At 37.3% G+C, this 17,309-nt stretch overlaps 2 protein-coding genes across 3 annotated transcripts; one reads left to right on the top strand and one right to left on the bottom strand.

Annotated features, from left to right (window-relative positions):
- Positions 1-704: 704 nt before the first annotated feature.
- LOC135683589 (putative serine/threonine-protein kinase DDB_G0282895) lies at positions 705-4,658 on the top strand. The gene is made up of 3 exons (XM_089112741.1): positions 705-1,101; positions 2,483-2,806; positions 3,642-4,658. Exons 2-3 carry the CDS (start codon positions 2,531-2,533, stop codon positions 4,656-4,658), a joined length of 1,293 nt encoding a protein of 430 aa, XP_088968867.1. The 5' UTR covers positions 705-1,101; positions 2,483-2,530.
- A 1,105-nt stretch (positions 4,659-5,763) lies between these two features.
- On the bottom strand, positions 5,764-13,212 carry LOC135683590 (uncharacterized). 2 transcript variants are annotated; one of them, XM_065198891.1, is made up of 6 exons: positions 12,972-13,212; positions 11,612-11,640; positions 9,436-9,582; positions 7,455-7,674; positions 6,692-7,003; positions 5,764-6,032 (listed from the first exon to the last, which is right to left on the bottom strand). In XM_065198891.1, exons 1-6 carry the CDS (start codon positions 13,042-13,044, stop codon positions 5,764-5,766), a joined length of 1,050 nt encoding a protein of 349 aa, XP_065054963.1. In that variant the 5' UTR covers positions 13,045-13,212. The 2 variants fall into 2 exon arrangements, with proteins under 2 accessions (XP_065054963.1, XP_065054964.1); XM_065198892.1 differs by lacking the exon at positions 9,436-9,582.
- Positions 13,213-17,309: the final 4,097 nt, after the last annotated feature.

Here is a 17,309-nt window from a genome sequence, read left to right as displayed (position 1 = left end):
CATTGATTTGCAAAGTCAAATCGTAAATAGTTTCCATAATCAAACTTTTTTAAAGTCAAGCTTCTTGGCTCGTTAAATCCTTCTCTTTAAAATAATGACTAATATTTTGTAGAATAATATAAATGTCATATTTGTCCTTTTCTGTTAGCAACCATGATATTCGATGAAGTTATTTTCTATACCATCTTCAACCACAATCACTCTCTGTCTGGGATCGAGGCTGTAACCAGGTGGTATTTTCTACTCCTTTTCTTCTTTCTCCGTTTTTCCACTCTATGTCTTATCTTTTTATTCAACCTCTTTCTGTTGTTTCTGTTTGATTTTTGATATTTGACTGTTTGACTCGATTCTTTAGAAGCTTTGGTACCCAGGGTACAGGTTCTTCTACTTCTTAGTTTGACCTTATGGTTATTATAATATAAACTTTCTTTATTGACTTCTTCGGGTTTGGGGCCGTTAAAACAGCACTTTTTATACAGGGCTTCATCTATTTCAAAGACCACAATAAGGTAATTTTTTGACACGGCCCCGCCGGGAAATATCACGGTACCACTGTATTTTAGGGAATGACTTTCCTAGATAAGCTGATCTATCAAAACTAGGGGAAATGAAAAAAGTCGAGATTCCGAATGATCTAAATAGTGGCTTGTTGAGAAACCCTTACCAGGGCTCGCGCCATAAATTTGAAAGTGGGGGGCCAAAGCTAAAAATGTAGGGGCCAAGGCTTTTGACCCATTTTATTGCAGCTTTAAAACTATTTGCTTCGTAAAAAATTTGGGGGGGGCATGGACACCCCGCCACCCCGGGTGGTGCGGGCCCTGCTTACATCAATTTGGTTGGAGAATAATGGAGATAGACAGAAAATTCGAGGTAGCGGTGGCTCTGTGGCCGGGGAAAGCAACTACAACGACATAACAGAGTTGGCGGGAAGAGGGAATTGAGTAGTTTTTGTTCACGACTGGCGGCCTCACCGTGTTTCCTACTGAACTCACTGCGGAAACTTATAAATATTTTATTAGAATAAAAAACGCGAGGTACGGGAGCTAAAGGAATTGAGATAAGGAAGATTTTTACCTTATGGTATTGGCATAAGGTCGTCATGTAAGTTGACATCTATTTAATCACCATAAAATCGTTGTGATTTGAATATTTTTCTCCTGAGGGAGTACAGTATGACATCGCCCTGCCTTTGCAATTTTGCAAGGTTTAAGCCCACTTTATAACCTCAGTCTACTGTTTTCCTTTGAATAGTGTTTTTATCTTTTCTTGCTAAAAATCAGTAGCATGTAAGAAGCTTTAAAGGGAATAATTTGTATACGCTTTCCTGTTTATGTGATGAGAATAGGCCCTTTCGTTTGATGTGCACTGTCACTTGGGATTACGTTGGCACTCGCGCAAACCAAACCGTGATCATTTGTTGGCTTGCGCAAAACGTTAAATTGTGAGGAGTAATAGTTACATCAATAAACACATTTCCAGTCATCTTTTGTGACCCAAGCAAGTGACATAGACAATAAAAAAGTCAGTATATTATAATACAGGAAACATAAGTAAGCTGAGTTAACAACAAGTCAACAACAGTATTTGAACTTCATTAGCAATACAAACATCACCTGGTCAGTGAAAGCGTTTCTAAAAGGTTTGGTACAACATTTTGTGATCATTAGGCAAGATTTTAGGAAATTAGCTTCTTACAAAATTAATCCCTATTGTTCATAGACAAAAGGGATTAAGCTTATTAGTAAACAAATGCTGATTTTCCAGTGCACCCAGCAAAATTGCCACTGAACCAAATTGTGACTTTTCCACTAATCCCTCAAATGTTCCATCGTTTTGCCCAAGAGCAGGACGAACTCTGAAAAGTGGCAATGATTAGTAATTGACACATTTTTCTCCCACTACACAATACCCAAAGTCAAATTCATTCTTTGTTTTAAACAATTTTACATTAACCATTTCAACCATACATAGCAAACAACCATTTTACACACGAACTGCAGTGTGCCTGGATTCTCAATTTTCAACTTTGACAAAGATAATGAGTTTATGTCAGAAACCAGTGGGCCCAGGGCCTGTATGATATTTGCAGAAATTTATAAATGAAGCACTTTTATATTGGGTATCTAAACTTTTTTGTAGTGCATTAAAGATTACAATTAATTTTCATTTGATGTTATCTGACACCAAAGTACCTTAAATAGGATTGTATGGTTTTTGTAAACGTGATGGATACTTTTAGCATTGTTGATTATTTTATTATTATCATTTTTAGAGTGATCGCTCATGTAAGAGAAATCACACAAGTGCTAGGCCTGTCGCATAGTCTCTTTCTTAGGAAAAGGCCTGTGAGCAGATCATGTTTTTACTTGTTGTCTCGTACACGAGCAGATCATGTTTTTACTTGTTGTTACTTTTAGCTTGAAATTTAAAAGCTTCTCAACTGCAGATCATGCATATTATTTTTCCATCGCTTACAAACTAGAAATTAAAGAAATAGCAAGATTACAGGGGAATATATTAGAAGACAAAGATGGAGCCTATGAGGAGCAATTACAAATCAAAGAAAAAATGTGAATACAGGAGAAGAAAGCGTAATAAAGAAAGGATGAATTCTGCCAAGCAAGATGAAAATGATTTCATCACAGAGCCAGCAATGCCTAGTCCTCAGCAGCCAGTGAATGAAGATCATGATGAAATAACAAGCCAATGCTCTTCCTCTGCCAGTGATCTACAAGCTGAACTAGATGCTGCTGGGCTTTGGCGCCCTGAAGATGACCAAGAAATGGCACACAGTCTGCCATCATCAGTAAGTTTGCCACAAATTAAAGTATTTTCAAGATTTGTGATATATATAGACAATAAGATACAATACAACATGCAGGCAGAACATTTTTCTTCTGTTAATCTTGTGGAAAATGTTAATGCACTTCAATTATTACAACACAATATTGCATCCTAATGATTTTTCTCACCTTTAAAATAAAGTATTGGTTGATATTGCAGTAAAGTTTACATCACCTTTCATCATTTTTTATATTAGTCTTTGCACAACATCTTAAACCTGCTGATTTATGGCTTTTTCCAAATAATGTTTTATGGTGATTAAGATTTTCTCATAACCAAACTGATAGATTTAGGTATCAAAACATTCTGTCAGTTTGAAAATTTTGGATTAATTCAGTCTATTGTAATTATATCTTGTGAATAAGCAGGTTCTCCAAAGTCAGACCAACAGAAACTATCAAACAGAATGAAGTTTTGTTTAATGTAACTTTTTGTAGTTTTGTTACATAAAATCTTTCATAGTTAGGTCATTTTCATAGTTTTGTTAGATCCAGTCAACAGAAGTCCACATCAGTCAACTTGAAGCTGACATATGATTAACCTGCATTTTTAAATAAAATAAAATTAAAAATAAATAAAAAAATGCGATTTTATGCAAAACCGTCCCCGTTTATCTAAAAATTATCAAATCATTCCCATCAGCAAAAAATTTTGAATTTATCCAAGTTCACAAGATTGCATATATCTTAAAGTATTAAACAAAAATAGTTGCAGCATCAGGTGAGCAACACTAACATTGCGACAGTATGCATCAACACTTCAACTCTTTCTAATTGATCCTGAAATTTTGATTTTAGGGAAGGTGCAAAGACAAAACTTGCAAAAAAACAAAAGAAAAATATGACAACGAAATAGGAAGGCTTGGGGAGCTTCTCAGACTAGAGAAGCATCAAAACAAAAAGCTTAAGAATATAAACAATTCCCAAGAAATAAAAATAAACTATGGAATGGGATTGCGATCTAGAGAACTTCTAGAAACCGTCGACAAGGCAGTCAATTTTAGAGGCTATAATTTACTTTCAATGGCAACATTAGATAGTCGGATTCAGTCTAACATTGCCTTGTTGCAACAAGGAGTAAGTTTAATAGGTGAAGACGAGCTAAGAATTGGCATGTTGATCGGTAAAGGGCCAAATGCCAATGTATACGAAGGAGAGTTCAAGAGCATGACCTGTGCCATCAAAGCTTTCAAAGGGGCACCATTTTCAGCAGCTTTGAAGGAATATCATATTTTGATGCTTTTAAGCAGCCATCCCTCTGTTCCTCATGCTTTTGGTGTTGTTAACGGGCTAACCCCAAAGCTTGTCATGTCATCATACAAGGGGACACATGTTCGATTGTCCAATTACATTTTTGATTCGAGAGAGGAATTGGGCCAATTTGCAGTTTCATTCATGCAAGCAGTTGCTTATTTGCAGGAAAGAAAAATTTTACACAACAATATCAATCCCAGCAATGTTTTGATTGAGAGATATTCAGGCAAGATATCACTTTGCGGCTTCAGCAATGCAAGCTATGGGGATGATGGTTACAAAGTTAATGGTGTGCGAATGCTTAACCGGTTTGGAGATTTGTGCTGCTTGCCAAATGAAGTAAAGTCTGGGGAAACTCAACTTTCAACAAGCAGTGACTTATTCTGTATGGGATACACTATGATGTGGCACATCAGGGTAGCTGATGCTGCCATTTCCAATGTCTCACAATGCGTGCGAAGATTCTCACAAGAATGCGTTTGCAATTCAGAGAATCAGAGGCCTAGCTTGAAGCGACTTAAAAGCGTCATTGACGAACTCACAGTGATTTTGGCGATGTGAATGAAGTCTGACAATCTATGGGTGTCTCCTGGTAATAAACTGAAGATGAAACCAATACTATTTTTAAAGGATATACGACTAGGCTTATTCCAGGGTCTTATTTTGAATCGTCTTTTTTCTCCAAACCGACAGCCTGAATCGAAATTACAGAGACTGATAACTGAGCTCTGTCAGCTTTAGCGATTTTATTACAACATGCATTGTTAAATGATACGATCTCATAATCGTGGACGATGTGGTTTTATATGCTTGAAAGTAACACGCCATCGATTCAAAAGAAGAAGAGGAAAAAAGTTGATATAAATATGTTTTATTCACCAAGAACGTAAGACTTCAGATGCATAGACAAATTACATAAGGCAGAAACTCAACGCACATGGTGGTAAAACTGATCATCCATCGCACGCTTTTTCGATTAAACAAATTAAACTTAAAGAACACGAAAACATCAAAGAATCTGTTTCAATTCTGCTGAATAATTCAAAATGGGGAGACACATTTTTATATCTTAGGGAACAGTGTCATAAGTTATCATGTCTGCTTTTTTGGTCCATACATGAGAGAGCAAGAAACACAATAAATAATCTCCCCAGATGGCATAACACACCACTATATGACAGCACTTTTATAGACATCGTTAGGACAAAGACAATTTTCTTTGTTACAATTTAATGTAAAACCTACGTTGGTATGCATACGGATTAGGCAAAAAGGTTATTTGCCAATAACACTTTTTTTATAAGAACATGTTCATAAGAACATGAACCCCAGAATTAAATTAAGAAAAAAATAAAAGTTTTTAAAAAAGTTTGTTTGCATACGCTTTTTTATTTTTGCATTGCCTGTCAAAATCCATCCGAAAATCTAGTGATTATCTTATCGAAATTATGGCTGACGGAATTGACTTGTTTTCACTTCATGTTGATGGCAAATGGGGCCTGAATACTCCCCTTGGGCACAATAGCTAGTGATTTCACTGCTTAAAACCTAACAATTAAAGAAAAAATTAAAAACAATGCAGCCTAAAAGTTTTGACAAATTAAGAACAGCCAGCCTGAATTCAATGTGTTGATTCTGATAAAAAAGGTATAGGCCTATATTCTTCCTATGCCAACTTGATTGTCCAGTCCTTTAACAGGCTATGCTTCGATACAATGACATTACACTGTCCCAAAGCTTCATACTTTTTTGCACCGGAATCATCTTCATAATTGCCACTGTAAAGTACTTCCACTGTTTTTTGCGTTTCCTTGCCAAATGTGCACTCCCAGAACTTGCCTCCCCACATGTCTTTCTTGCTATTTCCGGAAAAGGTCGGCCAATATATATAAGCACGACTTTCTTTATATTTTTTCCAAAGACGATCTGCTTCATCTACAGGCGAAGAGGTTTTGAAAATTATAAATATATCTCGGGTATCAAGCATGGAGTTCTTTTAGTGCATTTTAAAAGAGATTTTAAGTTAAACTGTCTAAAATGCGAGAACATATTTACAAAATTCCGTTAAGTGGTTTCCTTCATATAAGTTACCTTTTAAGCTTCAACAAGAATGAAAATCACTTATACATTAAGGCAACCTGTTTTAAACTATTCAATGAGAAATAGCAACAAGCATGCAGGGTTTCTTTAGGAAATTTTTTTTCCTGACGACATGGAATCAAAAAAAGAATTGCAATCATGGAGCTAATTGTAATTTAGCAAATGCATGCACTATTTATGCACATTTCCCAGACAAATTGACAACGATTTTGTGTCACATGATTCGATAAATGTTCGTAAGATATCATCAAATGCTATTTTATCAAACGTCTTTTAAGGTTGTGGTAGGTCACGAGAAACCTGGGAATAAAGCACCTCAGGTCAGATATCTACCTAAGTGGCATATACATTGAACAGTGCTCAGGGCATTTTCTATCACCCCTCAAACACAACAGATTTTTTACAATTACATGATGTCGAATCAATATAATTGTACATGGAAACAATACGCAGTGTTACACATGTATATGAAAAATTAACTGAACATGACGAGCCTTTTTCAAGTTTCCTTTTTAGAGGAGGCTTTGTATACAGGGTACTTGGAGCCAAGGGAGGGTTACGTTCAGCTACCCATTGAAATTCCCTTTGAAGCCCTATTGCAGGATTTTCGTCCTCATTTCTGGCTTCATCTTCCGCATGAACTCGGAATTCATTTTCGACTTCATACTCGACTTCCTGTTGGACCACGTCTTCCATCTTTGCGTCTCCTGCTACCTTTTGGAAGGATGGCTCCACCGCATCTTCTTCCAAAAGTCCGGAGTGTTCATTCGTTACACAAATGTCAGGTTGTGGTTCAGAGGCACTCTCTTGAATGATAAAAAAAATATAATTCGTTCAAACAAATGCTCGACAATTATGTTATACCAGATATAATTGTTGCTACCAAACGCCGCATGGGAACGATATCAAAACCATATAAGGAGAATTTTGAATATCGTCTGTCAGTTATAAATCTGCTTGCTAGAGACCAACCTTTCAAGATCTTTTTACTTTCTAACACGATTTAAGTAAGTAGCTGTCTTATGTGTAGTTGTAACGATAGAAAAATTTCAGTATCAAAATTTGTTTGTTGCGAGTTGATCCCAGCATGAAACTTAGTGTGAAGATCGTTAAATAAATCTTAAGAATGAGCCCAGTAGTAACAGCTCTAAACAAAAAAGAAAAATCTCCCTTGAAAAAATACTCTTTTTATATACCAAGTCAACACAGACAATGTTGCTTAATAATTCTGCGAAACTTATCATTTATCTGGTCTACCGTTTTTTAGCATCACTTCCAGGAGGCTAATGACTTTTTTTCCAGCTTCTGGCCTATCACTTCTTCCTCCTTCACCAATAAATCTCCTTGCAAACCCTTCTGTGGCATAAGTGTTTATGTTGTACACCTTGGTCTCAGTGCCACTTTTTGACAGTCTCGTGTGCGTTGATGCATACAAAACAATTACATGTGAGCCAACATTTTCTCGCAAAGTATCTGCCTGAGAAAACGAAAAAATAGAGTCTGTTGATCACAATCGCAAGAACGAAAATAGTAATAACGAAAATATTCTAATACAATTATGACAGGGAATATATTCATAGCATACATACACATACGATCTACCATACCAAACTCTGTGGGGGTGTTTAAGATTCTAATTCTTAATAATTATGTGGGGCAATTTAAAATTCTTTCAAATAAGTAAATGACTGAGATAGCAAAAATATTTTTCATACAAATTGTTTGAGGATGAATGAAAAATCGCACAAACAATTATTCAGTTCATCAAAACACTACAATGACCTCAATTTAAATAAATTAGCTATTAACGAAAGGAATGTAGTAATGTAAAATGAACAGAATTCAGTATATTTGTTTCATCATTATTCAAGCCATATAAATTCATATAAATTTCCTACACCATTTAATTCAGGGACAAAGGTATTTCAAATAAAAAAGTTTCTTCGTTTTTGGTAGTGAAAGTTAATGACAAAAAGGAACCAAAAAGGAAAGGGTTTTAGAAAACAAAAACAAAACAAGGTAGTTTGATACATTTTATAAACTTAAACGCAAAATGATAAACAAGAATGTTAAGCAATGATTGTACAATGTTTATATCATTTTGGGTTGAGTGTTAAAGGTTTCTTCACAAATCCATTATTGATTTTTTCTGAACAACTGAAATAGAGCTTCCTGATACAAGTATACAGTATATTACTTTGTTAGTAAACTTTGATGTGGATTACATGCAGACATTTATATTGCTAATGTCAGAAAATAAACGAGCATACAAATACAGTAGTACAAAAATATGGAAACTGTAATAAATATGGCGGCTCAAAGCAGCAAACTTCTAAAACAGACTAACCAGGTAAAGGTACTTTCGTGACTAAAGACGTTGGCAGAAAAATAATATTCCAACTCATTGGCTTTTTAATAAAAATGAATTTGAGGTATTATTCTACGGTTTGAGAAGAAATCTTGGGAAACCTTTGAATCAGTACTTCAGGGAACTTCTGGAAAGAATAATCAAAGATTCAGACACAATTATATGATGAAATGTAGGTAGATTTGAAGAAGCACAGTACACTGCGTTGAAATTTAAATCTGCATTTTTTCACGTTTGTTCTGACATTGAAATTATTAGGAAAGATACTTTTAGCGGAGATGTGCCTGCAAATTATAGAGGTTGATGCCAGAAGAACACTTTTTGAAGCAGACATTTGGTGATACAAGAGTTTGCTGTCTAAATAACATAGACAGCTTGAATTTATGTTATTTAGACATTATTATTTAGTAAGGTACAATTATTCACAAAAGCATTATTTGATAAGGTATAAATAATTTTCTTTAATATTTACTTGGGTATAATGGTGGGCAAAGCAACTAAGAGAAAATCCACAGTCTATTTTGTCAAATATAGAGCTACTTTATTCATGCTAAAACAATCTCACAAGAAATACTTTTGTCATCGAAGTAAAGCTTGAGGTGGTCTCTATTTACACTTACAATGTTATCCTTACCAAATACTTCAGCAGTGACCTTTCCTTAAAACAGGAAAAAAATCATTTAATTTTGTTTCAACTGAAACCCCGTCAGATAAAGAATCGCTTTTTGCGCAAAAAACTATCGTTTTTAGGCCCAATACACTTGCTAAATTGGTTTTGGAAATTTGCAGGATTAAGCCATTGGCCACTGTTTGCCACCATTTTTTAACCACCATTTCCACACTTTTGTACACAGTGTAAATAGTACTTACATATTTTTTAATGTAACCCCTCAATCTTGAGGTGTTTTTAGATTTTATCTTCTGTGGCTGTTTCTTTGGCTTTGCTTGTATTAAAGACTTGCAGCTGGAACATTCTTTGACGGCGATTGGCATTGAAGCTCCACAATGTGTACAAGCCTTCAGGAAAATTACAGACCGAAAGTTTTAACATTATCTTAACATATTCACTTTCCATCTTTGAAATAACTTTACATCCATTATTTACATTCATCATATAAATATATCTGTAAGCTAGTTATTTATCTATGAAGCAAAGAAGTCAAAATAACAAAATAATTTTATCTAGCAATTTCCAAATCAAAGAAGGGGGTGAAAGGATTCACCTAACTGTTTGTGAGAAGTAAAAGTAAAAACCTATTAAAGGATGCTCATTATAAACATCTAATCAAGAGCAGCTTGAAACAATATTAAATACGTATTCAAGGTACAAAAAATCTACTCAATAGAATCAAACACACAAGGCATAAAACCCTCAATACCATACCCTCTGATTCTCGAAATGTGCTTTTAAAATGATATCTAAATAGCTTTGATAGATTACTTCACCTTATCTGCATTCCAACAAAAATAGCAAAAAACTTTACTCTAAGTCAGACTAATTTATGTTTGTGATATGCTTTAGATCTATATACGATACCATACTTAAAGGGGTTTACTTTCTGAATATCCTAGTTGTCTAGGAATCGACTTGCAAGAAAACTAGATCTTGCTTGCATTATGTACCTTTTCCTTATGAAAAAATGCTTTGTGGCAGGGATATAAAAGGTTATCAGCCAGGAACAGCCAGGGGCCTGTACCAAAGAACCCAGCAGGGCCCAAAACCTTTCTAAGAAGTGGCACAGATTTTTCTGCTGAAGGTATTCAGATAAGATCCTGCCGCAAAGCTGAGCCTTCTATCTAGACACCCTGACTGCTTAGTAGCTGGAGCAATGGCTGGATAAGGCACTAGAAGTAAAAATAACCAGACAGGGCAAGCAGAAAAGCCCTGATTGCTAATAAAATTCGAAAGAAAAATGTCTTTTGTCATCTAAATTTACAACCCTGAATATCTACTAAAACCCCCCATGTTTTTTAAAAGGGGACCATTGTTTTTGTTCTAATTAGCTGTGTTGACAATACTTTGAAACTTGCAAATGTCTCAGCAGCATTCGGTTCCCAAAACACAAGTGACAAGATATAAAAGAAAAATTCTGAATACATTCACTTTCAAAATTCTTTGTTTAGCCTCACAGTTACCTCCTGTGACTGACATTAGGGTCTGTCAAAAATCAAAGGAGGATGCATAGTTGCCAAGTTTCAGAGAATAAAAGGCTGGAGATTTGAGTGTGTAGCTATGGAGAAGCTTAAAATATTTCCATGGCACTCAATACAGAAAAGTAGCAGGGGACAAAGGGAGATTAGAACTGCAGGTCGCAAGCCCGTGAGACATCTAAACATACGAAAGGCAACTCTATTGGTTGCATGAAAAAACACTTGACAATACTCAAAATGTAAAAGTAAATTTGAATTTTTGAAAAACACAGAATGCTGGAGATTTTTTTAGGTTTTGCTGTTGCAGAGCTTGACTGGAGACAAGCTTGAAATGCTGGAGGCTCCAGCAGGATGCAGGAGACTTGTCAAGTATGGGATGTATTCAGGATGTTCTTTGAATACCTTGTGACTGCTAGCCTATTGCCTCATTGGAAAACAAAAGGGTTTAAGAAATAAATATATTAGAATTCTCTGTACATTTTTTGTATCTAATTGTTGTTTTTATAGCTAAGTTTTTACAACAGATAAGCTTCTAGTCAACACAATCAAAGTCACCCCAGTTGATGCTTTTTTGCTTCTAAAAAATTATGGAGTCAATTAAAATACAAACAATATTGCATCTGAATAGCTTAAAAAACTTTGCTGACACTTTGGCTAACAAATTGTAAACAAAATGATGCCATTACAGAAAGATTTAAATATTGAATTAATCACAAACAGAAAGATGTGCAATAATTCTGGAAACTGATTTAATCATTGCTGTTGCACAGGTTCAATTATATGAGATAAAACAGTTATTAATCTATGTCTGCTTCACAGTTTTATTAAAGAAGCAGCTGATATAGAAACACTTGATAAAATACAGGATACTACACAGTATGAGAACATATGGTACCTTAGTAATTGCTCCACTTGTCTGAGGACCTGAAGGAGATAACAATTTTTAAACTAAAATCAATTATTTTACCATTTTTCTTGATTATAATCAAAACAGCTGCATCACTCTTGAGTTGAGAGCACTCTTCTTCATTTCAATTATAGATGTTAAGATAGGTGCACAAGGCAATATTGCAAAATCTCTTTAAAGAAACATGCCTTATTAAAAAAGGATGACACTGATGAAAAGAAACATTGTTACCTCCAGGAAAAAGAAAATACCTCATAAGATACCTCAGGGTGATTTTTTAATTAAATACTTACAATATATAATACCACAGTAAAACAAATTAAACTTACAGAAAACTTACAGAAACTTACAGCTTGAGGGGGGTTTTTTACTCTCGATATCAAACTGAAAAATCTTGCATCTATGCAATAGATGGAGCATCAACTATTTAAAATATTTTATGCTTCCTATCCAATGAAACAATTACCAAAACTTTTGAATATGATTCAAGGACTCCATTGTCTTCCTGATTTAAATATTACCTAGCATTGGCAAAGCTTGAATTTCTACCTAACAGAAGTTGAAGTACAGAGTAAGGGGTGTCATATCCTTCACACTCCCTGGCTGGTACATCACTGGGCCTGGCTCAGACTTCTACCCTGAAACATATTTTGGCATCATATGGAACTTAAACCACAGGCAAAACAAAGTTACCAGTGGTCCAGTGGCTCCCCTGGCCCAGTGGCTTAGGGCAGGGTAGGAGACAGGGGACAGAGGGCATGTGCCCTTTCACTTTTTCCAGTCTCAAATTTTTTGCTGCTATTTTAGTGAAATGTGACTACTTAGTGGCGAACATGAAAAATCCAGAGGTTTAATTTCATGGATGTTAATGTAGTCAAAAAAACTCCTTAACGTACATGAGAAGAGGCTAATAGGATTGTCCTAACCGGGCTCTTCAGTCCCTGTTCATTTGAAATGTGTCCTCTTTATTATTCAAAAAAGTACCTCTTGAACATGCCCTTTTAATAGAAAATGGTGTCCCATTTTCATCGCCCCCCTCTGAAAGCACGTGCTTACATCCCATGTTAACACGTGCCCTACACACCAGTGTCCGCAAGAGGAGAGCAGGAGTACGCCTTAAACTTTTCTTGTTTTCTAAAAACGAACCCATTATTCTTTTATTGCTACATTTCATAAAATTCCTACGCGCAAAGTAACAGGCAACCTCTAAAAGCAACAGACTACGGAAATCTGGCCTCCAGAGCGTAGCGCTATAATAGCGTTTATACTTAGCATTTGCCTGACACTTTGAATAAATTCACGAGAAGTTAGATATTTGGCTTCACATCTAGTGATGGCTCTCACTTACCGTTATTTTGCGCATCTTCGCCACATTCATTCTCTCCCTCTGAATGATCCGAAAGACACAAGCTAAAATCCATTTTGTTTCGATATTCAACAATGGCCGCAGAACAAAATGGCCTGTAACCTTTAACTGGTAGCCTCTTTTTCAAATATATGCAATTTCAATAGGGAGTTATCTACAAATTACACCACATGTATTTTTCACGCTACTATGTAGAATTACAGTGTGTGTAATTTTTACGTTCGAGGTCATGTTGGCATTTCACACTTCACAATTTGCGGCTTTCTGTAACTTGCCAGCCAACTTCTTGCCAAATCAATTCTAGATAATAGAATTCTTACGAACTGAAATCAGTGTTTGCGATGATTGACATCGGTGCTTATTTCCTTATAAAAATAATAGCTGGTAAGAAATTCCTCATTTTTTCTTACCAATCTATGAACACTTCTTTCATTACCAGCCTATTAGCACAATTCTTCAAATAAGAAATATGGCCAGGAGTTCTAATCTCACATTAACTCGATCTGAAGATTTCCACTTAAGTCTCTTTAAAAGCGACACAATTCACCCCCTAAAGCCGTCAAAGGAAAAGAAACGACTATTCAACCCAAACCAAATGCAAAACGCTTTACACATATAAAGACATCACCAACTGCCTCTTCAACTGCTTTGGAAATAACCAAGATTTCATGATACTGTACAGTATACACATGGTGTACACAGAACTAACCGCCGGGGGCCATGGGAGCGATTGCCTCTAGGCCCGTAAGCAAATCTCAATTCAAAATATGACTCTTAATAGCGTGATTATTATAGATCATATGTTTACTGGGAGAATTTAACAATGCTTTCGAAAATAAACTTTAAGTAAATAAAGAAAAGTATATGCATTTTTAAATCCATATGAAACATATTGAGCACGTCTTAGGGTTATTGATTCAAGTAGAAAGGGGTTACTTGGGTCTGCCTCTGGGCTTGGTGCGACTCTGGGCTTGGTGTGCCTCGGGGCCTGGTGCGACTCTGGGCTTGGTGCGACTCTGGGCTTGGTGCGACTCTGGGCTTGGTGCGACTCTGGGCTTGGTGCGACTCTGGGCTTGGTGCGACTCTGGGCTTGGTGCGACTCTGGGCTTGGTGCGACTCTGGGCTTGGTGCGACTCTGGGCTTGGTGCGACTCTGGGCTTGGTGCGACTCTGGGCTTGGTGCGACTCTGGACTTGGTGCGACTCTGGGCTTGGTGCGACTCTGGGCTTGGTGCGACTCTGGGCTTGGTGCGACTCTGGGCTTGGTGCGACTCTGGGCTTGGTGCGACTCTGGGCTTGGTGCGACTCTGGGCTTGGTGCGACTCTGGGCTTGGTGCGACTCTGGGCTTGGTGCGACTCTGGGCTTGGTGCGACTCTGGGCTTGGTGCGACTCTGGGCTTGGTGCGACTCTGGGCTTGGTGCGACTCTGGGCTTGGTGCGACTCTGGGCTTGGTGCGACTCTGGGCTTGGTGCGACTCTGGGCTTGGTGCGACTCTGGGCTTGGTGCGACTCTGGGTTTGGTGTGCCTCGGGGCCTGGTGTGACTCTGGGCTTGGTGTGCCTCGGGGTCTGGTGTGCCTCTGGGCTTGGTGTGCCTCGGGGCCTGGTGCGACTCTGGGCTTGGTGCGACTCTGGGCTTGGTGCGACTCTGGGCTTGGTGCGACTCTGGGCTTGGTGCGACTCTGGGCTTGGTGCGACTCTGGGCTTGGTGTGCCTCGGGGCCTGGTGCGACTCTGGGCTTGGTGTGCCTCGGGGCCTGGTGCGACTCTGGGCTTGGTGCGACTCTGGGCTTGGTGCGACTCTGGGCTTGGTGTGCCTCGGGGCCTGGTGCGACTCTGGGCTTGGTGTGCCTCGAGGCCTGGTGTGCCTCTGGGCTTGGTGTGCCTCGGGGCCTGGTGCGACTCTGGGCTTGGTGTGCCTCGGGGCTTGGTGCGACTCTGGGCTTGGTGCGACTCTGGGCCTGATGCGACTCTGGGCTTGGTGTGCCTCGGGGCCTGGTGTGCCTCGGGGCCTGGTATGCCTCGGGGCTTGTTTACCATCATACCATATTTTGATTTGCTGTTTGACTTTTCATTGTGACTGTGGGAAAAATACTATTTTTCCGTCTGCTCTGGATTAAAAAGCTAGCAGTGGTGACTGAGCTCTCCTCTAAAGAATTCCCAGGGAGCTCAAGCTGGCATGGTTCAAATTTTAGATACTTTAAATCAAAGATCAAGGGCTCCGACGCAAGTTGGAAATTGGGGGACCAAGAGCAAATTGAAGACCCCCCGTTGTCGGAGGCGCTTAAGTTTTCTACATTTTTTCCTTAAAGACCTTAACGTAAGGGTTACAGGAAGCAGTGTTCAGAAACCTTTCCTTAAGATCACGAAATTCTCATATGCACCATAGCCATCCTCGCACCATGATTTGAACAATTGTCATATTAAGGTAAAGTAGTATGCAAAGTGAAGGTGTCAAGCCTACAACGTATCGCCTTGTATTTTCCACAAAACACAGGAAATGCCAGATACAGCCAGTCTGATTAATAACAGCAAACACCAAAAAGGTAAATGCCTAAATCGTCTAATAAGATCATCAATTATTAGTACCTCTCTCTTTAAGCGTATTCCACCATTTAACTTCCCTCCTTTAGAAAATGAGCTTCATTATCGCTAGAGTGTTTAAATATGGGAAGTATGTCCACAAATCTTTCTGAAAGCAAGGCAATAGAGTTGACGGCCTCGACTTAGATGAGTTTTAGAAATTTGTTTCAGTGCATTACTTGTTAGAAATGACCTTGACGTCAAACAAATTCGACTTTTTAATCTAATGATATAATGGACAATTATCTCTTGATCATTTCACTTTGATGAAGCGTCTTTTAAATTTATACTTCTTAGAACGGTAGTAATAGCAAATTCTTGCTAACGATATCCATTGAAACTCTCTATAAGGTCAGAAAGACTTAATACTTCTTCTTTGCTTCTCCATTCGATTTTATTACACCCATACGTGTGCATTCCTAATGTTAGTGACACGACTTAAATCTAATTATATTTCATTTTAGCAAAATTAATCCGTAATGCCTATTTTGTATCAGCATAGCAAAAGCCATTTTGTAATTTGAAATCATTTCGCGCATCACACCACACTTTACGCTATACATCAATTGTTCAAATTACAGTCGATCATTAAGCAAACGTGGTATTACTGTCCAGACTCGCTGCGCAACACTTAAACATTGTTTCTCAGTAGAGAATTCGCCTCGCCTCCATTATTTATTAATGCATTTTCAAACGTTTATATTTGAGCACTGTTCTTCAAGGCTCATTATTGAAGAATCTCTCCAGTAGATGAATGGCAATTTTTGCTTATTGTCAATAGAATTCCTATATCGTGATGTTGTTGAAAGTGGCTATCATAATAATTTCATCTTGGATATATCTGCAAGCAGCAGTGGCGTGGCATCTCGGTAAGAAGACAGATCAGAAGAATATCGTATTGGATGGATACAAGAATTTATATCATCTCGGCTCGAAATCATCAAAGAAAGGAATGGAACATAATGATCTATGTAAGAATTACTAGTGGCATTATTTGACAAAAGTTTCTATAATAAGTTAATTATTGTAAATGAAGTTGCGTTATGAGTAACTATTTGCACCAGTTGAATGTTATGATACTGCCGGCCTTGAACATGCCGAGTGACCTATTCGATCACATCGTGTGTTCTGTTCTTATCGTATGGTGAAGACTCAGCAGTCCCTTGAAGAATTGCATCAATCTAGTAATAAGTTTGATATCAAAATCAATTAGCTGTGTTTTATAAGAAACAAGCCAATAGAAGGATGACAGGTAGATGATATATCTTTCATTATAAACTGGTGTCTCCTCCTTCTCAACTTTATTTCCACTTTCAAAGAAGGCTGATCATGCCGTCATTCATGTCTCCTATATACTGCATGATATCTTAGCGTGTTAAGAGACATTTGAACGGCTTTGATGCGTAAAGTAACAAAAAAAGTCAGTTTGCATCTAGTATAAAAGTTTCGATGAACAAAAAGCGTTCAAACATAGGAAAAAGGAATACACAAGCAATTCAGTTATTTACTTTATTTAAATGTTTCGCTGTTCCTATTGATACGCTTTGTTCTATGGCGTATGACTAGCAGAGCACTCACAAGAAAATAAGCAAAAATTTAAAATTAAAATTCCAAGGAAATATACAAAAACGTATTTTGGAAATTAAAAACTTCTAATAAAATAAAAAAATTCTCTATCATACCTCGAGTAGCCAACCTTGTTCAACATTGAGAAAGGGGATACCCAAGATATATTTTAGTC

Source organism: Rhopilema esculentum, chromosome 15, assembly GCF_057945365.1.
Source record: "Rhopilema esculentum isolate cy_ngs chromosome 15, ASM5794536v1, whole genome shotgun sequence".
Lineage (NCBI taxonomy): Eukaryota > Metazoa > Cnidaria > Scyphozoa > Rhizostomeae > Rhizostomatidae > Rhopilema > Rhopilema esculentum.
Note: the sequence above shows the minus strand (reverse complement) of the source record. Positions and strands in the feature narration are given on the sequence as shown.